Raw genomic sequence first — 25,501 nt, 5'->3', positions numbered from 1 at the left:
TATATTATATACAACACGCCAATGAAATATCATCTGTAATGGTAGAAAATTAAAAGGCCACTAGTGCATTAATAATACTTTTCCATTTGTAAAAGTAAGATGAATTCAATATTTGCAGTAGTATCTAAATATACAAGTAATATCCTATTATACTATTCAAATATGGATAAATTTTATAAAAATTTTAATGAAAGATTGCAATTTTTCTCAAATAGTCAATAACTTTGTCAAAAATTAAAAAAGACATAAAATTAGGATAATTACTTATTAATTATCCAAATATGATACAAATTTGTATTATAATTATAAATTTCATTCAATTTAAAAATATATTGTTTCTATTTTTGTTTTGTTTTATAGTACACTAGCACATTCCAAATTTATTGATTCCATTATTATGATTTATTACAATGTATTACAATTGAGAAATATTGTGAAATTTTCAATTTCGAAAAATCGCGCCTGCGGCCTACAAGCACACTGCGCATTCTCAATAGTTCCAGTTCCGATCGCGCTTGCGCTTACAAATTGCAATCAGTCGTAATTTGTCGTAATTTCGTTTCAAGTCTGTTCGCGTTGCATGAAATCCCCAAATATTTTTGCACTTAAAATAAAATAGATATATATTTGGTTTTAAAAAGAGAGAAAGCGAAGATGCTGAGTGCAAAAAGTGCGAGCAACGCGAACAGACCTATGGCCGGTATTCATAGTCGGTTCTTATTTTAAGACCGTCTTAAGTAATGTCTTAAGACGCTAATGCAGCCCTCTGATTGGTTCGTGACTTCTTAAGACCGTACTTAAGACGGTCTTGAATATAAGATCTGACTATGAATACCGGCCATAGAAATACGTTTGATATTTATTTAATGCGAGAAAGAGAGTTCTAGAGCAGTCTAGTGCAGGAATAGAAAACAGACCACTTGATCGCGTGATCATAGTATATACAGTAGTGCAACTCTCCTGAGTATCAATCATGAAACTTTTTTCCTAGGATTAAAAGTGAAAAGTGAAAAATGTTTCCATTAACTTCAATGGTTAAAATTTTAACTTTTTACTTTCCATCCTAGGAATAAAAGTTTCACGATTGATACCCTGATTTTATGTTGGCCAAAATGGAGTGCGCATGCGCGAAATAAATAAGTTGCCCCGTCTCATTTCCTCCTTTTTTTATTGCTCTGTTTCTCTTTCTCTCTCCCTATTTAAATGAGCGTTTCAATGTTTCACTTAAATTTGTCTTTCAAGCATACATGATTCAAACATTTGTTTTTCAAGCATACATGATTCAGAATAGAAATTTGGAGGCAAGTATTACGTGTATTGTCCATTTGGTGAAATGTTGTGTGAGAAATCTCGAGAGATTAGTCTAATTTTTGTGACGAAGTGATAAAGTGAAAAAGTGAACAAAAATAATATAGAAAACCGAGAAAGAAAGATATATTTCTTTTTATTTATTGCATTTTAAATTTATTTTTTGGACATATATATATATATATATAATATATATAAATTTCTTTTATATCAGCTTTCTCATAATATTTTCATAGATATATAATTACATAATATTTCTTTATACAAATATACATTTTTAAGTTAATTTAATATTTTTCCTAATTTTTCAATATTTTTCTTTATTTTTCAATATATTTACAATTTATTTTTATTAATTTTCATAAAGTTTAAATTATTTCATCGCAATAGTAGGTTTATTTGCATCGCATGCTTTAATATGTTCCAAAAAAAAATATGTTCTTACAATAGCACTTACTCTCTTCAACGCATTAGTTGGAATGCGATGCGAATAGATCTAGTGAGTTTTGACAGAACGGAAAAAGGATAAAATGAGAAAGAAGTCTAGGTAGTAACCATGGCAGCGCCATGGTAACTTGCTTATTTCACACATGCGCACTTTATTTTGGCCAACACTAACATCAAAGGTGCCGACAGAGAGTTGCGCTACTTATATATACTGCGGTGATTCTCGATTTCTTGCACATTCTCGCATGCGCCGTTTGGCTGCTCTGGTCCAGTGTGCGTTGTGAAACAATCGCACCATTATTGCGTCATGTGAGTAAATTGCGATGAAATTATTTTCTTCATAACAACGCGATCCCTTTGAACCTTCAAAATTTCATCGTGAAACATTTCCATGTAAACGGGAATTCAACGTCATGATGACAACGTGAGTACGGTACATGTGACGTAGTAAATAACGTGTTTCTGTTTTCTCTGTGCAGAACTGTCAGGAAACCGCAGGAAACGCGAAGAAGCGAGAATTAAAGAAACGGGATGTTGGTAGCGAAGATCTGTCGGGCTGGGGTTTCGCCAGGTTTGGCGTCACTCGTCCGAACTCCGGTCGTTCCGACGCCGCAATTTTCCAAGGGTCAGATCGCAAGATTATTCGTCAACGATGGACGTAGCTCTTACACGAGAACCGCGAGAAGAAGAGCCACTGTGGTGGAGCAAGCGACGGCCCCGGCTGGCGAAACGGGTAAGACGAATATTTTTATTAGGTGATAATTGATTGCCATGTATATGATGTACAGTATCGGCAAGACTTGATAGAAATCCTTGAGAACGTATTAGCTCCTTAAGATTGTATTAGCTACATTTATATAGTTCTGTTTTGTGAGACTGATGTCTATTGTTGTTTTGCAGCATTTAACGTTGGAAAAGCAGCAGTCGCTGGAGGAGCACTGATGGGATTAGGTGGTCTTTGTTATTATGGATTAGGTCTTTCTTCACAAACGGGTGCCATAGATCATGCACAGTAAGCAACTTGTTTTTCTCTAATGGATAATTTCTACAATAAGTTATTACTTAAATTTTAAGTCTTAAATTATATAAGACATTAATCGGTCACAGTCAAATGTGAGAGGAATAAACGATTATGATTGGTCAATTTTTTAAGATTTAAAGCTTAGGTAATGAGGTATTGTAGAAAACGTAATAGTGAATTTGATCATTTGTACTAGTCACTACATTGAATTAATGCACATTAAGCCCATTCTACAGTAGTCTCTTCATATTCGACAGTGATTGATCAATTCTTATAGCTGTAATCATTTACAACTATGATTATGTAATTGTAGAATGGACTTCAAGGGCTGCTTTATATGAAGTATCTAAATACAGCGGCATAATTTAATCAACTTTGATGATGAAATAATACATATATAGAGTGAATGTTATTATATGTCTGTATTCTTTTACCATGAGAAGTGAGTTATCGACTGTACTTCTTTTCAGTTTATTTGAAAGATTTCGTAAATTCAAAGAAAGAATTTAAAAAAGTGAATTCTTTTTGAATTTATAATGATCATCTGTGTTATTTCAGCATGTATGTGCGATCTAAGCAACAGCCATTTATATGCTGCTTCGTTTAGAATAGTTTAGATGATCACAACTGCAGTCGATAACTCACTTCTCATAGTAAAAGGTACAGGCATGCATTAACATTCACTCTGTATATGTATTCTATTAAATAACGTGACAATATATAATATTTGGGTATTTAATTGTAAATATTTATATGCTTTTTTACATTTAACTAATTTCACGTATAATATAATGTTTTTAGTGCATTAATCTAGTGTAATACAAGTGACGACTGAATCCGCTATAAAAGTTCTTAAGCGTTTTAATACAATTTCCAAATATATATGCATAGAATTTTATTACTATTTGTAGCTCAGAATTTACTCTCAATATGAAAACAGCTTGCAGTTTGTTTGTATCATAAAGGACCCCACATGTTTCTTATGGATTTTAGTTCTCGGTCAAATCTTTCCATATTTTGGGAAATTGTAGTTCCAGGTATCTTGATTAAAAGTGTCAATGGGCCTCCTAAAATTAAATTTTCGAGATATAACTCTGTTCAAACTTAGTTAATTTCTATTTTGGATTTTGGGCGATATAAACAATCTTAGTCCCATATGATCCTACAGATTTGGAAAAAAATACTTAGATGAATCTTATAACATGCGAAATAAGGTTGTCGTAGTTGCATTTCGCTTCGCCATCTCAATTGTGGCTAAAAATAAACAATGAGTAATGTCATATGAATAAAGTTAGTGTGCATACATTTTCTGACTTAATATTACCCAAGTTGAGTAGCAGTGGGAAGAATCGTGTGGAACGTGCTACTGTTGACTCGAATTGGTACAATGGTCGATTGGTACTTATCATTATTTTACTTATTATCATTTTTAGCCACAATTGGGATCGCGAAACGAAATGCAATTATGGCAGCCTTATTTCACATGTTATAAGGTTCATCGAAGTATTTTTTCAAGTTGTAAGATCATGTAGGATCGAGATTGTTTGTATTGCCCAATATCCGAAATAATAGAATTAACCAAGTTTGAATAGTTATATTTCGAAAACTGTTAATTTTAGGAGATCGCGCCCATTGACATTTTTAATCGAGACACTTGGAACTACAATTTCCCAAAATATGAGAAGATTTGAGAATCAAAATCCATAAGAAACGTGCGGGGTCCTTTCTATTCTACTAATTGAATTCTAATTGAATTCAACTTGACAAGATAAAATAAAACCTAGAATTATTTTTTTCCATACAGCTTATGGCCGCAATACGTTAAAGACAGAGTGAAGTCCACTTACACGTACTTTGGTGCGTCCATTGCTGCCAGCGCAGCGTCTGCGGCTATGTGCCTGCGTTCTCCCGTTGTAATGAACATGATAATGCGTCAGGGATGGGTCGCTATAGGTGTATCATTGGCTGCAATGATTGGCAGCGGCATGATTGTACAAGGACTTCCATATAAGGAAGGATTCAATAGCAAACATATGGCTTGGCTAGTACATACTGGAATCTTGGGCGCCGTTGTAGCACCGTTGACTCTTTTGGGTGGAGCATTGGTTATCCGAGCTGCTTGGTACACCGCTGGGATAGTCGGTGGTTTATCAGCGATTGCCGTTTCCGCGCCCAGCGATAAATTTCTGGCAATGGGCGGTCCGCTTGCTATTGGTTTAGGCGTAGTATTTGCCAGCTCGCTCGGTTCTATGTTCCTTCCACCTACGACCGCTCTTGGATCCGGACTGTATTCTGTAGCTCTTTATGGCGGCCTTCTGCTATTTTCCGGATTCCTGCTCTATGACACGCAAAAAATCATCAAACAAGCGGAAACTTATCCGATGTACAACATTCATGATAGGCCATACGATCCAATAAATAAGTAAGTAATCAAAAAAAGTAGTTCGGAATAGGAAGGATTGTTATTAAATAAAATGTTGATTTTTCTCATCTCATGGAAAAATGTTAATAATGTGTTGCAAAGAAATTATAATGTTTGTGAATAATGAATATTTTACAATTTTTAATATTTCTCTTTTTAAATATTATTAAATTCACAAAGGGAACATCAGGTGATAGTGTCGGGGATTTTGATTCCCGCGCTTTTTACAGGCTGTTGAGCGAAAAAAAAAATTATACATGTTCGGCCGTTTCAACCATTGGCCCATAGTTTCGAAGAAATATAATAATAGAAAACTAATTTATGCAAAGAACTGTCGACGCGAGAGAATGTCATTAAACCATTCGATGATTCATCATCAATTATCATCTCCAGTTTTCGCACCGATGATAAAATATGTTTAGTTCTCATCAAAATTGATTTCTGAAAAAAACTATTTCCATAATGTTAATCAAATCTGCTTTCCTCCAGATATTAGAAAAAGTTATTTTGTCTGCAACAAAAATTTATTTGAAAGGTGTTCACAATGCAATAAATATTTATGTTTTTCTTGTTTTTATGATTTATATCATCCCATACAATGTATATCTACAAAACACAATTAGTTTTCTATTGTTATTAATAAATCGATTAATATTAATGAAAAGAAAATTACAAACATATGATTTACTTATTTCTAATTACAATTTCCAATTTCTAATTTCATTAGAAACTAACAATTTTCATTACAATCTTATTTATGCGTTCATGTAAATAACAACGACGATAATGATGATAATAATAAATATTTCATAAATGAGTGTTTAATATTAATTTGTAATTTCTTGAAATTTCATTACAATCAAAAAGTAATTAAAATGAATAACATTAAATTAAAATGAAATTTATAAAGATATTGATATTTTTCTATACGGTACGTTTTTCAAATTATTACAATAATTATTTAAAAAATCGATTTCTTCGGAACTATGGGCCAATGACTGAAACGGCTGGATATATATCGTTTTTTTTTTCGCTCAAGAATAGCCTGTAAAAAGCACATAAAAATCCCCGACACCGTCACCTGGTGTTGTTTCCCTTGTCAGTTTTTTTTATATTATAATTATATATATAGAGTGATAGTTAAGTACTCTAAAAAATTTTAAGGAATGATTTTTCACACTAGAGAGAGATCAAAACGAAAACTTCATATGACTATATGTTCGAAACGGTTTGGTTTTAAGATACAAGCTGTCAAAGTGGAGGAAAAATTTCGTGCGTTTTTTTTATTTATTTTGAAAACTAGGGTTATTTTAATGAAACTTTGTGCATATTTGAAAGGTATAAAAGTTTCATCATAATAACCCAAATAGATTTTGATATTTTTACAAAACGACGTTTTTCCTTCAATTTGATTTGTGTCTTTGAAACCTCTCCCTTTTTGGACATATATGAAGTTTTCTTGATTTAATATGAGAAATCGCCCCTTAAAGCTTTTAGAGCACCTACTTAAGTGATATGAAATATGAATACGTAATCACAAAATAATTTTTTTTTTATTATCTAAGAATTGTCACAATATAAAATTAATGTTTGTATTTTTGCAGTGCAATCTCAATTTATCTGGATACATTGAACATCTTCGTGCGAGTTCTGACCATACTGGCCGGTGGTGGTAATAGACGTAAATAAAAGAGTAGAGTACAATAACTAATGAAGTAATACTAGGATCAAAGTAACTCATAAATTATACGTTACACACATAATTTCAATTAAGTAATATTCCTTTTAATAAAAATAAATTGTACAGTTTTAAATTAAGATAAATAAATTTAAATGATTTATTACCATACTTCTGTTTTTGTACATGTATATTTTTTTTTAATGAAAAGTTACAGTGTTATTTATATATCGTAATGTTGTAAGGCTGTTGTTGTAACCTTGCTAAAAACTGTCACGTATTATTTAAAATAGTGAAACCTCTTATTACGCTTGAATTTTCTCTTACTACTGAAGAATATATATAAACATTTCTAATTAACTACCAGTTATTCATTAAACAACTTGGACAAGTATTTCTATAGTTGACGCTAAACGCAATTATCTAGTTGAGCTGTGTAAGATAACTCGACATACAATTTATATTAAATCCTGAATTTATGTCATCTAAATACGAAACTGAATTGTATTGTTGGCATCCTTGTTATTAATTCATATCATACATGACGAAAGGTGAAATTACGGTAAGTGTAGCAAGGTGTCGGGCGTCGACTCCCATTGTCCCAAATCAAGATCGACTGTTGGATCGATAATTGGCAAGTCTCTCTCATAACGAAATCACATCGCGACGCGGAGAAGAGAACAAATCGAGTCAGCAACCCCCGCGGAGGGGTTTGCGCCTGCGTCTATCTTTCGTCATCGTGAAGGGTGATACTGGTGCGCAACGAATAAGGGAGAGGAATGGAGACGGAGACGTTAGTTAAAACGAGAGAGTAGTAACTATCGAATGGAAAGGGAGAGAGAAAGACAAAGAGAAAAAGAGAGGGACATTGAACGCCGACACCGTGGCCTCGCAGTCTCTTCGCGTCGCGCACCAAGACTCGTCGTTGCGCTTCCTTTTGTATTTTTGCGAGCTAAATCGTAGCGTAGTAATTCGATTCGCATCCTCGCGTGATACATTCCCAAGTGCTAAACCTAGTGCATTTGCCGACGACGGCGATAGCGACGGCGAATGCGAGACTCCTTTTGAACAACGCTTGAGGATCCGATCAGCGAAGAGACTCTCCTGCGTCTTGCGAGAGGACAGCTGTCGGTGACCTGCCGATTCAAAGATGTAAGTGAATCAAGTGATATGCCTATGGGGATGCGCGATTCTATATGATTGAACCAACAGTATTTAAGTGTTCTGCGTCGCTATTTTTTCGAAAACTCGAGGGATGAAAATCACGAGTCCATGAAAAGTCTCTACCGTTTGCAGAACGTTTATTAATCCAAATAATTTTCATAAAATATATTTTTTTATATGAATGAGGCACTACTGTACAATGCGTTCTTTATAAGAAGAAGAACACTTCTAAAAATAAATCATTCTTTTTTAAGTTGCAATATTATCGAAAGATATAGATATTGAGGAAGAATATAGATTTTTCAGATTTCTCTCTTTTCGGCTTCTTTGAGGGGTAATCTTATGATTCACCTCGTGTAACAAAATGAATCGATGCAATGATCTATAATTGTCACTCGAGTAGTGTAATCATATAATACATAAATTATTATGTAAAATTATAACAAACCGGATTGTGTTGGTTTGAATAAATTAATAGAAACTGTTGGATAATTAAAACAATATATTGCTCAGTAATATTACTAGTTATTCTAAAAGCATGAAAGAACGATATTAAGGTTATCAGTTTAATGACATCTAGCAGAGGATCATCATAAGATAATAATCTTCAATTCTTTTCTTTTTTATCATTAAGATTTCATTGCATCACTCTGATCCCTCTCTTGTCTACTTGGTCTGTAGACTTTTCTTGTAATTCTTTTTTCGATCGATTCGAAATTTTTTTCTTTGGTTTTAATACTTATTAGTGCTGTGTACAATAACGGTGTTGATCGAAAATAATATACATATATTTTTATCGCTCGCGTGCACATGTATTCCTCGTGCGACCACCTCGCCGTGAGGCCTCGAAGCGGAACGCGCCAAGTGCGGCAATGCTGGCGGCAAGGTGCATCTTGGTGCATCCCGAACGAGGACTTGACGTCGCGCGTGCAAAATTCGTGGTACACGCCGACGCTTTTTCGGCCAGATAGAAAGAACGGCGCCGTGCAACGCGACGCGACGCTACGTGACGCGACGCGACGCGTCGCGTCGCGGCGTGGCGAATCGATCGATCGACGCGTGACTGCCGTCGTCAAATAAAAGGCACCACCAGCAAAATTATCAGTCCGCAGGCTGATAAAAGCTCTAAACCGACATTCTGTATCAATTAAAATCGAAGAATGAAGAAATTTCTCATATAAATTAGTGTAATTTCTTTTTTATAAATTACTGTAAATTATTCGTAAATTCTACGGTATAAATCAGATTTCGGGAAATTTTAAGTACGAATTAATTTCGCATGAAAAATAAATAAAAGTTCTAAACGTAATTGAAACAAACTGAATATCCCATAAAGTGTTTTAAATATATCAAGAATTTTGATATTTTGTTGCGTTTAGAAAAAAATATTTTAATAAATTTTTGATATCACACAAACAAGATATTTTTTCTTACAATATGCAGATTTTTCGAAAAATTTGAAGTAGACTTTTAAAAAAGTGGATTTTCAAAGATTACATTAATATGTATTAATAAGGATGCAATTATTTACGTTCGCGTTATTCGTGTGAAAATTTTTAGAACGAGATTCTCTTGGCACACTGCCTGTAATATACTTCTTGATTCCGCGGAAAGACGCGAAACGCATTGCGAAAGAATACTCGAGGGATCGGAAAGCAAGATGAGGGTGGTTAAGGAGTTGCCTTGGGATACGGGGCTAAGGACTGTCACGCACGTGCGAGATGAAGATGACGCTACATAGACCGTGATAGTGCCGTTTTAATTTTAGGGGACAGCAAATGATCCACAATTTCTAGTTCGCACACGCATTATCTTCCTCTTTGTAAAATAAAACAAAATGTTTCTATAGTACATAAATGATTTCATAAACCTAATATCTAATATAAACCACTTTTTACAAAGTTTCATAAAATCAGCAAGGAAAAATTTGATTCGATATCATAAGTTAATTATTATGAAAAATAAATGTAATTCTATATATTTGAAATTTTTTGCTCCTATAAAATCTTTTAATAGCATTATGAGATCACAAAGAGTTAATTTCTATAGAAATCCATTTTGATTTTTCAAATTTATCATACGTGCATTCTATTGCAAATTGTAAGGCATATCTAGATAAATAACACGAAAATTACGTGATATTTAAGTACATAAAAAAAAACAAATCGGTATGTATGGTGGATGCAAAATGTGGATATTTCTAGATATAAAATTTTTAATATTTATTGTATATTTTTCTATGTCGCATTACTATTATGAAACAATAGTATAAGTTACTAAAATAGCATGAACAATGAATGTAAAAAGCACATTGTTTCTTTCCTGATGATAATAAAAGGTGGAGCATAAGTCGAATGTAAGGGAAAAATTACAGAAGCGTAAATGAATTAAGCTTCTAGGAGGCGAAAATTGCAGAGGAAATATAAAAGGGGCGTTTACGCTTCTGCTATTACATTCGATTTAAGTACGTTCTGATTTTTATTTTCGTCATAGTCAAATCAGAGTCATCAAGATTATCTTGTAACAGAAAGCTTACGTCCTAAATGTGCTCCAAATATATACATGCAAATACCAATTAATTTAATCGACTATTAAGTTCAACTGGCAGAACCGCGTTTGCAGTAAAATTTCTAAATATAAATCGTTGACCCTAATTTAATCCCTTTTTTTCTTTATATCCGTTGAACAACCAAAAATTCTATGTGTTAATTAACAAGACATAGCACAGATACGTTACTTGATAAGTTTGACACCCAGTTCGATTACCCAGTAAACAAGCTGATATTAGAAAGTTTGTGCAATACCGTTTATCCAAATAAGATCAGATAGTCAGGTTATCTTTTTTCTTAACAACTAACTAAGAAAAGGATAACATGACTTTACCATTCACCGTATCTGGATTCACGTTATTGCAAAAACTTTCTAATATTTTTATTAATTGTGACGTTAAGGGCGTCAATGTAACGTTAAAATGACGATAAATAGCATCATCTTGTTTACTAGGTAGTTAATTAAAGTTTACTCCGAGTCACACCTTCATAAAATCAAATATGATGGCGATGCTGAGAAGAGGTAGGACGCGAAGTTTCAGGGCGCTCGAACGTGCGAAACCATCCCTGAGGAAGAGGGGGTTGGCGAACAAAACGGTGGGTGGTCGAGGGCGGGGGGGGGAGGGGAGGGTAAAACGAGGGTGTCGGTCGCGAGTCGATAAACCGCGGGGCTGAACGCAAGCAACCTTGCGCACGACTTCAACATGGCGGACGGTGAGTCCCATTCCCTATTTCCCTCGGTAGCCTCGTTGAATGCTGGACGGAGAGCCGGAGAGAGTTTGACTGTGTGTCTCACAATCGATTCGCGGTTCCGCTCGTTCTTGTGGCTACTTGCCCGATTGACAATCTCCCGGGAGTTCTCGCAGAGGATCTCACGTTTGTTTCCGAGCGCTCTCTCTCTCTCTCTTTCTCTCCCTCTCTCTGTTGCGCCAGAGGAGGGTGGCCAGTAAAGTGCGCGCGCGAAGATTCATCCCCTTTTTTTCTCTCACTGTCTCTGTCTGTTTCGGAGAATGGAGGAATTAAACCGATCGTACGCGTTCTTTTTCAGACGAGGATCAATCGATATGCGGCTCAGGGAGTCGGTCTCGGTGTCGTTGCATCCCAATGGACTGAACAACAAGTAAGTTATCCCGACAACGAGATGATCAAATCTATTACGGCGCTCGTAATAGAGGGTTAATTGACGGCCGGCCGGGCCGGCGATCACGTGCGCAGATAATAATCATCCCCTAATCGAGGTGCTGAAACGGACACGGAAATGTGAATGCCACAATTCGTGGAAAGCTGCTACTTTGTTCTTCATATTACATAATGTGTTTCTCAAGTGCTGGTTTTTAATCCTGGCCGTTATAGAGCCGTTTTTATAAGTTTTTATTATCAATGTTATTTTATAACGAGTTTACATTCTTTATAATCACTTTGAATGTTGTACGCTCTTCTATCTTAAATATTTTAGGTATTAAAAAATTATTTTTGTTTATTATTTTTTTTAAATAATATGTAAATCGGATTGAAGATATAATTTTTTTCCACCCTGAAGATTAAAAAAATTATTCGACTCTTTTTCCAACTCTTGATAGTCAAAAATTGCAAGAAATATGACAGTTGCCTTTATAGAAATTTAATACTAATACTGGCCAATTAATCATTTATTTTGTGTGTTAAAAATACTGTTAACACTCCAACTTAAATCATTTATTATAATAACAAAAATAGTATTCTTATAGAAATTAATATTAATAATGGTCAATCAATTACACTTATTTTGAGTGTTAATAGTACTTTTGTAATGAAAGATTTAAATAGAGGATTTTTAATTTAAAATAAATTATTTTAAAATCCACACTAAATATATAGTTGCTGAAATACTCCAGCGGTAATGGAAAATCGATAAATGAATTATTTCTGTTATCAATTTCAATTCTACAATCTATATATATATTATATTTATTAATGATGTCCCAAATCAAAGTGAGCTTAATTACCAATGTTTCCTCAAGGAAACAATATTTTCTCATTCACATTCCCTAACATATTATATATAATTAGGAGAAGCGAAGAACTAAATAAATACACGTCATATAATGGCCGTGCACGCGGAGTTACGTCGAGTCATGGCTGCAAATGTCAATCGCTGTAATCTTTGCCTGACCAAGTCGGCTGATTATTTCCTAGTTATAAGTTACGCTAAATATAAACGTCTGATCCGTCTCCGTGGCGGCCGTAGGCGTGCTGCCGCCTATGCCGCCTCGGCATCGGCGGGCTCGAGCGGTATACCTAACGGCAACGCTAGTATCGATCCACCTGGACTCATTTCTCGGTCTCGCTCGCAGCCAGCTCCGCAGGCACAGCCCGAGCCGGAGCGTCGGGGCCGGCGAGATCGGCGATCGCAACGAGAACGCAGCTCAGGAGCCGGTCGCCACTCCTGAACCGGATTACCCGAACGACGAGTCGGCGGATTTCCGGCTGGCCGAGGACACCACCACGTGGTCCTCTCTAGCGATCGCGCGCGACAACGTGCAGCAGAGCAACCCGTCAACGCAGCAACCCGTCAACGTCAACAATAATCTCACCGAGCTGAGGATACGGAGGAACAGCTCCATCGAAAGCCTCGCCGATTACGAAGGTGAGTGTGCTGTTAAAAGTGTTAAATTTAAATTGCGTTTGTCAATCGCTATAATCTGCTTACCTTTAGCTGTGTGTGTGTGTGTGTGTGCGTGTGTGTATGTGCCCAGTGTGCGCATATTACAAACTTGTATCGATTTTAAAAGAACCATCTTTAGATGCTCCTTCTGCGTTTTAGAAAATATGCAATAATTTACTCTTACAGAATTATTAATAATTACAATATTAAATTAAAATATCAAAGTAACGATATTTTATATTTATATATGTGCATATATTTAATTTTGTATACGTATATATATTATATATTTCTTTTATATATACATATATGTATATGTGTGTCCCGAAATTAACATATACCAGCTAGAAAATTTTCGAAAAGTTAAATAAAAAAGTGTACATTTTTATTTCAAGTAGTTTTTGAAATATAAGAGCTTGAGTATAATTAACTATAGATTACCTTTATACGGCTACCTGTCCATGAATTACACATGCGGTGGTATTAGTAAACGCGCACTTCAACGTTTGAATATAGTTCGCGTATCTAAACGTAGTCCATAATTGGCCATATTTAAACCTTTATTATTTCACAAACTATTGCTTAAAATAAAAATTTACAAATAACTTTTCAGTCCCGTTCGATTTCTGGCTGAGGTAATATTTTTCACAATAAGTTCTTTACAAAATTTTAAATGTGCTGATAGTATTAAATTGATGATTAAAAATTAATTTGTGATCTAGATTATTATTTCAGTTAAATAATTGTGTTGTAAAGCCGACAGTATGCGGCGCATAGTATGATTGAGATAAATGTATTTAGAAATTTATACATATATCGTATAATTATTTTTATCTCAATATCTAACTTTGACCGTATACATATATTTGGTAGCTCTTCTTATGCGCATATGTGATGTGATTCATACAAATCGAATATTATTATTATTATTTTTTATTTAATTTTTTGAAAACTGTTTTGCTGTGTGGTATTTTGATTCGCGAATTTCGGGATACCTTGTACGTATATAAACATGCATTACATTCTATGTATAATACAGGATGTCCCGTCAAGATTGTAACAACGCTTAAAGGAAGATTCCTGACATAACTTTAAGACGAAAATTCTAATACCAAAATGTCGGGGCTATAATAATGTATGATTTATAAATATTTAATGTTAGCGAATTGCACCGCCTAAATTTTGCGCGTTTAGATAGTAGAACGTAAAGTGCTAAAAGCTACTCGTTGCGTCTTGTTAATATCGGTAGAAAGATTATGTTCACGATAAGATTAAGTTATTAAGTGATATTTATTAAGTGATATTTCTAATTACTGATATTTTGGTATTGGAATTTTCGTTTCTAAATAATCTCAGGAATTTTTCTTTAAGTGTTGTTACGATTTTTACTGAACATTCTGTATGTACAATATACGTCATTATTAATCATCTCACATTTCAACATTTGCCATCTGTATTCTGCCAATTATTTATTCACGTGAAATTATTTATATGATTGATGTTGTTAATATAATGCGGCCGATAATCTATATTATTCTATCATATTATTCTATTATTATATGCGATTTCGCATCAGGGAAATGTAGAATAAATAAATTCAGAGATATCTGTATTCTGCCAATTATTTATTCACGTGAAATTATTTATATGATTGATGTATATTGTTAATGCGGCCGATAATCTATATTATTCTATCATATTATTCTATTATTATATGCGATTTCGCATTAGGGAAATGTAGAATAAATAAATTCAGAGAAAAAAAAAGGAAATTGATAGAGCATAAAAAGGATTTAGAGAAAGATAAAAGCAAATGATTTATAAGTAAGAGACTTGTATTATTAGGCACGATCGAAGAGCAATCCGCCAACGTAAACAACAATCTAACCGGGCTGAGGATACAAAGTAGCAGCTCCATCGAAAGCCTCACTGGTTACGAAGGTGAGCCCTATCGTCCCTGAACCAACCCATGTAGAATCGTACAATAGAATAGAATAAGAACTTCTTCATGTGATTAAATTACGACATAATTTGTGAAAAAATTAAAAAAAAATTGATAAGTGAAGTAATTCCAAAGAGATAGAAGAAAAACATATATTTTTGTATTGATTACATACACATTTTTAATAAAGAATATGTCTAGATAATAAATGAATACATCTGAGTTATTAGATTTATTAATTTCGCAGATCTTCGCTTCTATCGAGCAATTAATTGATTGGCCTACTTTTTAGTCATACTTCTTTCAAATGCTACGCTATACTGATGTTCGAGATTTTATTGGAAAACAATGGCGATTGAAGGTTTCGTCATAGAAGCGCGACAGACACGTGTGGCGAACTTCGATATTTTCCAGTGGTTGCCATTAATAACGCGTTTTACATCCTTGACATTAACCATTATCCGTAAAGTACAAGCTCGAGATTTTTAGTTCAACCAAAGTTATTCGCGGTCGCGTATTGCAGACAAAGTATGGTACACTTTCACAATAATTAACTTACAATACACAATGTGATTTACGGTATTATTTATTAAGTATTTTATATCTGCAACTGTAGTCTAAATTTAAAAATTATCAGCGCAGAAGCAGAATATAAAATTATTCATGAAATGTAAAATTTCTAGAGTCAGTAATCTATATTTAGAAGTTAATATTACAATATATATAATGCCACAATAATTTGAAGCTACAGCAGCTGATAATAATCCAGCGTGTTAATCTGTCCCATAAAACCAAAGATCCATATAAAGGACATTGCAGTTTATAGAAAGAGACTACACAGCCACAAGTCTTTTCATGATCAGTAATTATGTATAAAATTAAAGCTCAGGAACCAATGATTGATCATGACATCATTGATCTATTCAATGATAACCAACAAATCTAACAACAATCAAGAATTCTCGAAGACAAAGAATTGTTGAAACCGAACATGAGGAATTCTTATCGATGTCGCATGTGTGCTTTCTAAATTCTTTGGAGTAGAATCTCACTCTAAAGAGTGAAAATTGAGCGTTTTGAAACAGAGTGACACAATTTTCAATCTTTAACCCTAGATCACACACATGGGTTTCCCAGACTCGATCGAAATTTCGCTTGCTCCAGGAAAAAGAAAGGAGAGTTTTATTTTATAACTTAACAATGCAAAACTTTTTGTCATTACGATCTGTACAGGTATATTCCTAAATCTCAGAGCTTTAAAATAAAAGAAGTCTGAAATATGAATCTGAATCCCCCGATGTTACAATCTATCAAAGTTACAATGAGTCTTCAATGAGATCCATGATGTGTGTTTTCGGAATTTTTCTAGAGGTATGTGTTCTAAAATTAAGAGCGAGATTTAGTCACTCGTCAGAGTAAAGTATTGCTGGTGGAAAGACAATCAGCCTACAAGCGCACGAGCCGACTAGCGCGGTGCGCGATGATGAGTCACGAGCTACGACGTCCAATTATTCGGCTGATGCTGAGATGAGCATAACTGCGAAATGTTGCAGGGCGTAACTCTCCGCATGAGAACTCGTCGCACGAGTTGACGCCATCCGAGTGGTCCGATTGGTCTGAAGAAGGGAATCTGCCAGCAGGCTGCCGCGGCATCGTCAATCCCAACTATCCCGGCTTTCAGCATTTGGCACCTTCCCTGCTATCGGACACAGACCTGACTGAGGACGAACACGATAGTTGTTCCGATTACCCGCCACTTCATCACCATGATGAGGTAGCTCCGTTGCCGGAGAACGACGAGTACAATAACAATATCAACGACAGTATCAATCATCTCTGTGGCCAGCGCAACGATCGCAAGATCTTTTATGAGAAGCCCAAATTTAATATACAGGTATAATATCCATCATTAATTGAACAAACTGACCGTACTTGTAACATCGTAAAGAATCACAAAGATGTGATAGAGAATATTAAAAATTTAGATGTTTGTAGAAATGAGCGCCATATATAATATATTTGATAATATATGTATGTATCTCTTAAGATTCTCCATTCTAAATTTCTTTTTTCTTTCAAGACAAAAAATTCCGAAGATGTTGAGTGTCGGATGAACAATTTTAGATCTGTTTTTTATTGCTGCACTCTATGAACTGGTGCACACGGTCCAATAAGTTGAAGTGAAATATTAAATATACGTTTGTTTCACTTCAACTTATTGCACCGGTTCAGAATGCAGCAATAAAAAACAGACCTTTTATTTCTGAAATACATATATCTGTCGATGATTTTTTTCTTTTGTCCGGGACTTTTTTTGATTTAAAGATTTTCAATTTTCAAATGTCTTAACAGAAAGATCGTTGACGAATTGTCAATTTATCTATTTCTCTTTCTCTCTCTCTCTCTCTCTTTCTCTAAAAAGAGAGAACGTTTGAATCGATTTTATTAACATTCGTCGTCAGCAGAAGGATTGGACTAATTTTTTTGCACGAGTCACATCATGACAATCGCGCAAAATCATTCTAAATAAAAATAAATCTGTCACTAGGAAAACCAGACGATAGTCGACGTAAGTTATCAACGCGTAAAAATAATCAAACACCCTTCTACGAACACATACTCTCGCTTTCGTGACATCATCATGCCACTCTCGTCTCTCTTATGTTCCAGACTGTGACCTCTCTGTATGAGGCGGTGGTGCCGCCTTCGGAAAAGTGCATCAACTACGTCAAGAGTGTGGAGGTCTCTAAATCCGAGGAGAAGGCGTTTTCGCCGGAGCCGGAGGAAGTCATAAACGGCATCGTCGAGGCAGAAACTCACCTGACGCTCTTAGACGAACGGGAAGAGAGTCTGGCCAACCAGATTACAGTGGTTTGAAATTTTTTAATTTTTAGCTAAAATTTATTTAAAAAAATTTTATTTTAGATAAAATATAAATACAATGTTATAATATCCTATTATCACATATAACAATGTTATAATATCCTATTATCATATTTTTAAAATTATTATACATCATTTTATTATTATTTATCAGTAAAAGAAAGAGAGAGACGTTCAAAATATTTTATATTGGAAGGTATATTGTTCGCATTTGGACGAGCTTATTTGCAGCCACAATTATTCTTTTAAGATTGGTAAATAATGACAGAACTATTTTATAGAATAAGGAGCTCACAATCAATTCGATTCTGCCATCCTCTAAAGCTAGAGTTCATTAAAGAAACGGCATGTTTTAAAATTTATGGAAATAAATTAATAATTTTATGGAAATAAATTAATAATTTTGTATAATTAAAATAAAACTATTTTATTGTCAATTTTAAATATTTAAAATATATTTAATAATTTTTCGTATGTATATTTAATAATAGATAATATTATAGTAAATAAAAATAATATTGTACAAAAAAATAAATTTTATTATATAAATAATGTAAATTTTTTAGTTAAGAAATTTATAAATGATTAGTTTTAGTGTTTTTGAATAAAGTTTATTTTTATGGAGATTTCTATTTTGGTCAAAAATTAAAAATTTTTTAACTACTGTCCACTGTGCAGGTGGATGAGTGCGCTATCGAATTGTCGCAAGTGACTTTTGAGGATAAACGTGAGAGGGAAGTACCCGTCGAAGTTGAGCTAGTGGAGTTGACTACCAGCGTAAATGAAAGCCTGCAGTTTCCGGAGATCGAGGAGATTCTAGACTCTGGAAAGACTAGCGAGATCGGCGAGGTGAGCTCGAAGGTGATTTTCTACAATCATTAGTGCAATTAAGATTAATTGTAAGTTAAAATCATATCCTAAAGCGACGGTTTTTATAACAACTATAAAACATCATCGTTGGAAAGTCCAACATAGATGAAAATTACTAATTCAAATGACTTTAAATAATATTTAAAATAGATGTTTATTTCATCTTGATTTTATTCAACGTATATATTAACTCTTATTCTTTCTATTATAATTATAATATTTTTAATTGTTATAGTATTAGTTTTATTAGTCATATTAGTTATATAATTAGTTTTAACGTTTAACAGTCTTGTATTTATCCGTGATCTAAGCTGAACTCGCCTTGAATTTCATTAATTCTTAAATCTTGCTGTTGCACGCACTATGTTGTTCATCCATAATTAAACTTAATTATCATAGAATACACAATTTCCGCGGCTTTTCTGTCTGAGACCTTTTTAACGTTATTATGCAATTGATTTGCATGACAATTACTATCCCGATTAATCCTATTTCCTGTCATTGAGTCTCGCACCTATCTGACTCGCGATGTTCTCGTGCATGGTCGATTAAACACAAATGATTTCGGTGTGGGCGCAGACGGAGGACATCGTGGTGGAGCACATCGACCTAATACGCGAGGCAAAGGAGTTGCCTCATTCAGATCGCTCCAAAATAGGCAACCGTCAGCCGGTGACGACGACGTCAACGTCGACGGGCGGTTCGGTCGACGACGACGAGTCGGAGAGTAACAGTGACTACTCCGAGGGCTTCGCTGAGGAGCGGCCGACCTATACGAAACTGGAGGAAATCGATTTACTGTCGAGTATCGGCCGGGACATCGGCGTCGATCTTGAGAAATACGCCCAGCCGGTACCGGACGTGGTCGCGATGGAATCGATCGAAAGTATGCGCCAACCGCGGTCCACCTCGATCGTCAAGGATCACATGGATACTAACAAGCTGTTGGATCGCCAACTTCCGGAGGCGTCCAGCGCCGATGCTCGGAAGAAGGAAAAGATGGTTAAGAACCAGGCCAAGCGTCGTCAACAGCAACAGCAGCAACAGCAGCAGCAACAATCGCGAAACTCTAACTCTCAGAGGCGTCTCGATAAGCGCCGCGTTGACATCGACAATGGATCTGGTAGATATCTCAATGTGTCTTTTTACTCTATTTGTTCTATTCATTCACAGTTTTAATTTTTCATTTTATATGTTTCTATATTATCGTTTTAGTAATATGTCTGCAATATTAATATTATTTCTTTCTAATCATTTAATATTTTGCTACAATTGGTTTTTAAATGTTAAACATTATTATCTTTTTAATTTTAATACCTTGTAATTCTTGTATTAAAATAATTTTTTACACAATAGATTTTTTCTGTCGTAGATATATTACCGATACATTTTTTTTTGCACAAATTGTTATTTTCCGTATATCTTTTATATTTTTAGTGCAAAACGTATAATCGTTTTTAATAAATATGTGCATTTTATGACACTCACGTTCTACTGGAAGTAATTAACTGGCTCACTTTTCTTAGTAATTGAAAAAAATTGTTTTTGTATTATTAATGGTGATGGCGACTCAATATCAGTAACTGTTTTAACTACAATAATTACACACGGCCTTGAAAACGCTATTTTAAATAATTACTTTTTTAAATATTTTTTTAATGCTTTAGGTTTATAATTCTTAGCATTATATTACTTGATCAAATCTCTCAAAGTAAGCTTATATTAAAATTAATTATCGATTAATGAACCTATATGGAACAGAGCAATAAGATTATCTTGATTTTTATATTCAAATCTTCCAAAGTGTTAAAATATTTAATTTTTATTTGAAAAGTTGATATCAAATGTTAAAATTTGCAACAAATTTGAAAAACATAGAATAGAATATATTTACAATATACATATATATTTATATTGATTGACCCTTGAAAAGTATAGCCGAACGAGATAAACTTTAATTTTGGACTGATCACACTCGAGATTACTTAGGTACACACACGCGATGGTTCGTTACTTACTAGTTTCCATTCGGTTGTTCAGTCCGCCATATCGTCGACATAGGGTAAAGGTACTCACGTTTAACATTCGTGTACTATTAAAGGTGGCTTCGACGTTTATAACATCGAGACAGCGATGCCAAAAATCGACCTGGATGCGATCGAATCGCACCTTAGAGCTGCACGTGAGGAGGAACGTCGAGTAAGTAATCAACATTCTTTCCATACAAATCAGTAATTATTTTTATATGACACTTGAATTATAGCAGGATTACGAACTTAGACTATTATTATAGCAATTTTATTAAATTTAATATCGAAACAGGATATTATATATCTTTCTTTAAAATTATATATAATTCAAATTGTTTTTTTTTTTTTAATATTGCATCTTATACATTTTTAGATAACATCGTAAAAAGGACAATTTTATGCATATTTATCTAACTAATTTCATTCTCCGATATGCAATGCAGTTCTATTGATTTCCAATATTTTCTTTCTTATATCATAGAGATAAATTCTTAAATTAACTCAAGCTCTCGGGTCAATGAAAGTTTTCCGTTCATTCACACACACACACACACGTTTTCTACTTGATGTATTCTAATCGTATCTCATTTAGTTATCGTAATATGTTTGGCAAACACCCAGTAGAGCATCAGTTCTGTCTAAGGTTTCACGTTTGCATTGAATATATATTTTGCGGGGGCATCAGCAAGTAGGCGGACGCATATTATGTAGATTCTTAATACGAAAATTTGCGAAATAGACGTACAACAATATTTCCAAAGGAACGAGTTGATCGTCTTCAGATTTTCTGAAAGCTCTTTTGAAAGTGGAATTTTGTTTTTAATCTATTAGAATTTAACGGTAAAATAATTATTAGTTAAGAAAAGTTGTTGAAAAAATGGAGAAGAGTCTGATTATTTAGCATCAACAGGCGCGATAATTTATCGCGATAATATATCGCGAGATTGATAAACCTTGACACTCGACGATTTCCAACAACGAAGCACATAGAAGGATAAATTAAGTATAAGTTCATATAAATCGTCTGTGTATTCAGATGTGTTAATTTTTCAATTATTAACGCAGGAAATGCGTTTTTTTTCTATGCTTCATCGTTTTTGATAGATGACATATTTTGGATATATTGTCCACCTAGACCGAGAGATTTATATCGTGTTCCAAATGTTGAATTGCGCACAGGGCAAAAGTCACGCATGATTGGTCAACCGAAACGTTTTACGCACGATCCCGAAGATGATTTAATGATTTTTTGTTACAACGATGCGACTGATGAGAGAGCTAAAGTTTGCGTAGCGCATCAATAAGTTAAATAACGTTTTACATGCGGCAGATTATTTTCTTTCCAGTTGATAATATAATTATATGATAATAAATTGAATGTATATAACTTTCTCGTGCATCTGATTATTATATGGCGAAGTACATCGTAGTTGCATAACATTCACGTTGTTTCTATGCGAAAGGAAATATGCGAGAATATAAAGACAAACTAAATCGATCACAATCTTTTGCGATATAAAATCATTTAGAAATGTATTTACACGTGTTTTTTTAAACATTAATTTGTTAATCTAATTTAATATATCAATGTATAAATGAGATTTAAAATTATATTTTTGTAATATTTTCTTAATCCTCAACTGAACTCGATAAAAAAGAAATTTTGATGACGATTACAATTTGCATATTCTTACTATAAATGTTACACTTTTGTGTTTTTCAGACTTTCTGAAAAATTTGTTTTTGGTATATATTGTTCAGTTTGTGCTCATTAAATTATTCAAATGTATCAATTGTAAGCAATACGCTACAATAGATACATAAAGTACATGATGTACAACGTATAGCACAAAATGTATTATGTAAAATCGATATTACACACACTTGTATATCAACTTTCTTATTGTATCTAAAAGTGTGTTACTCCTAAAAGGGACTGCGGGAATGTGTCTCATCACATCAAGCCATTCATTCCGAAAGCTATTGTAGGCGTCCGCTGAAGACAGCATCAGATGCAATTCTCTTTATACCCATTTTCCAAAGCGAATTGTGAACTCGGAAACGTATAGTCGACTCGCATATAAGCCAACACATTCTCGTCGAGCACTTTCACCGAGAATCCCCGTGAGAAGCCTTCCTAAATGTTAGGCTCCAGTAGACAGAGAGCCACTTCCACAACCGCTGTTGCCGCCACTACCACCACCATCATCGCTATTGAACGCCTCCTTCGCGATCAGCAAACCTTAACGAAAGATCTCGGATCGCTCGACTCGTTTTGCAGTAATATAGTCTCGTGCAGTCTTGTGCCGTCTTCGTCTCGCGCGCGTGCAAGCCTCGTGGCTCATCCTCGAGATCAGTTGCACCTCTGCAACCTTAGACCGAGTCCGATCAGCGACTCCCTTTCTAGATTATAATTCTGTCCACGATAACTCTAGAAGAGAGAAAGCGAGTTCGCAAAGCCAGCGGAAGGGGAGGAGTAGTATAAAGAACTTGGAGAAATTTAAGACGAGCATCCGATAGATATATAAATTTTGCAAGAAAAGAAACTAATTGGTTTGTCAGGATAGGGAGGTGCACAACGAGAGTGCGCGATCATGGGCAGCAGCAACAAGTCGCGCAAACATTACAAAAAGGATTCAAGATTTGTCGCCGATCTTTACACATTTACTTACGACGACGACTTGGATTGTGTAAGGGATGTGAAGGACGAAGGGCGACAGCATACATCAGATGTAATTTAGACGCGAGTCACGCGAGAAAATATAAATTGTTTGAATGACGTTGATGAATGACGTGTTAAAATTGGAGCAATTAAATCCGCTCTGTGACTTGGGGAGTATAGAATGTATCATGTTCAAGGTATTTCATTCTTTCCGTTTCCAAGTGACAGACCGACTTTGATTGCTATATATAGCCAGGTGTCTTTTCTAAGCGTATCAATCTTTTTTATAATGTTTTTCAAATAGTACATTAAAAAAGATAATTACATCTGACAAGTTACATCTTTATTTAAATTTTTAATCGATTAATATAATATGTTGTTATATATTTATTTTTTGTTGGAATACCTTTAATGTGAATGAATGAAGTTATAGCATTGATTCAAAAGAAAGAAATTCTGTTGATAATTTTGAGGAAAAGTACTATGATAGTCGAGGATGGTAAAATTCTTGATCTAACAAAAATTTCAATAAAAATTAAAAAGAAGAAATTATTGATTATTATAATTCGTCAATTTCACCAAAGTTATCGTGTTTTTCCATTTTTATTGAAGTGAACATAATTATCATTGCATATTTAATTTCAATACTAAAAAGCGAGATCATCAACCAGCATGGTTTTTAAGTGTTTTAACGTCAGATATATTTAAAATATTACTACTCAGAATCTGACGAGTCACGTTAATTATTTTAATATATATAAAGGAATATATCAGAATTCATTTACAAAATGTATAACGAGTCACAATATTTCTCAATTAATCTCGTGCGTGTGTTCCATTTGTGTGTGACCATGCACGTGCAGGGAACGGCCGCAATATTATTATGCTGAATGTCAGGGTCGGATGTTCGGATGTAGGCCCCAAACTTTAGGGGCCGGTTCCACCAATAAGATTTATCTTATTATTTAATATAATTTTTATATACACAAATATGATAGAAAACGCCAATATTTTTATTTAATATAGTTTACGTCTATCTTTTTTTAATTCCCAGGACTAGAAAAAGATAAAGAGTAAACTGGACCGAGATCAAAGTCAATTTTACATTGGTGGAACCGAGTCTTAATAATTCCGGATTTCTGCTAGTATTGTCATTCTAATCTAACAGGAAGGTCGTCGAACCGCACGATTCGGTACGGTTCCGGACCGACACAGGCGAAAGTGGGTCACGGAAGCGCGCGTTATTAATGAACAAACAGATTTTAGCAAGCAAGTTTTCCTTGCTGCGATTGCAATTATATCTTATTCTACAGGGCTTTATCAAACAATTCGCAATTCGAGCTAAGATTTTTTTATAATTCTAAAAACTATACTGAATTATTTTTGTAGCACTCCATGATTTTTAGGAGATGTTTAAGAGATGTTTAAGAGATGTTTAAGAGAAGATACCATTTTCGATTATTGTAACACGTGTTTGATTCAATATTTTCGAATCTACGGAAATCTGTCACCCTTCGTAAAAGAATAAATCATGTTGCCGCGGGTATTACGCGTTTCATAAAAGTAAAAAGCATTAATTTGTGTATATAAAAGTGGCATCAAGATAATGAAGAAAAAGCTACCACAGAAATGGATAAACGTTCGGAACCGGTCATGGAAACCGAGGAGAAAGAAAAGAAAGGAGAGAATTTGGAAAGGTCTGATTACGAAAGGGAAGATTTAATTACGCGATTCGACAGAGTTATACGAGGCGAACTTAATGACGATCTGCAGGTGTGAATTAATTCGACAAACGTGCGAGAGGAAAACACTTTGTAAAAGCTCTAATTCTAGCGAGATTCGAGTAGCGGCATGTATTCGACATCAAAAGCAATCATAAAT

At 34.2% G+C, this 25,501-nt stretch overlaps 1 protein-coding gene across 2 annotated transcripts in view; it reads left to right on the top strand.

The window, feature by feature from the left end:
* Window positions 1–1,966: 1,966 nt before the first annotated feature.
* Schip1 (Schwannomin interacting protein 1) overlaps window positions 1,967–25,501 on the top strand; it is a 28,485-nt gene continuing 4,950 nt past the window's right edge. The window contains exons 1-13 of one of the 2 annotated variants that reach the window (XM_018512624.1): window positions 1,967–2,064; window positions 2,235–2,488; window positions 2,656–2,767; window positions 4,581–5,198; window positions 11,638–11,709; window positions 12,923–13,215; window positions 15,079–15,174; window positions 16,729–17,069; window positions 17,846–18,046; window positions 18,737–18,907; window positions 19,508–20,051; window positions 21,030–21,131; window positions 25,248–25,393. In XM_018512624.1, the coding sequence (XP_018368126.1) occupies window positions 2,287–2,488; window positions 2,656–2,767; window positions 4,581–5,198; window positions 11,638–11,709; window positions 12,923–13,215; window positions 15,079–15,174; window positions 16,729–17,069; window positions 17,846–18,046; window positions 18,737–18,907; window positions 19,508–20,051; window positions 21,030–21,131; window positions 25,248–25,393 (2,898 nt within the window). In that variant the 5' untranslated portion in view covers window positions 1,967–2,064; window positions 2,235–2,286. Of the gene's footprint in view, window positions 2,065–2,234; window positions 2,489–2,655; window positions 2,768–4,580; window positions 5,199–11,256; window positions 11,304–11,637; window positions 11,710–12,922; window positions 13,216–15,078; window positions 15,175–16,728; window positions 17,070–17,845; window positions 18,047–18,736; window positions 18,920–19,507; window positions 20,052–21,029; window positions 21,132–25,247; window positions 25,394–25,501 lie in introns of those variants that run through there. The other variant, XM_018512623.1, reaches the window with a different exon arrangement.

The sequence above is a fragment of the Trachymyrmex cornetzi genome, unplaced genomic scaffold, assembly GCF_001594075.2.
Source record: "Trachymyrmex cornetzi isolate Tcor2-1 unplaced genomic scaffold, Tcor1.1 scaffold416, whole genome shotgun sequence".
Taxonomy (NCBI): domain Eukaryota; kingdom Metazoa; phylum Arthropoda; class Insecta; order Hymenoptera; family Formicidae; genus Trachymyrmex; species Trachymyrmex cornetzi.
The sequence above is the reverse complement of the archived record's forward strand: the minus strand, read 5'-3'. Positions and strand labels throughout refer to the sequence as shown.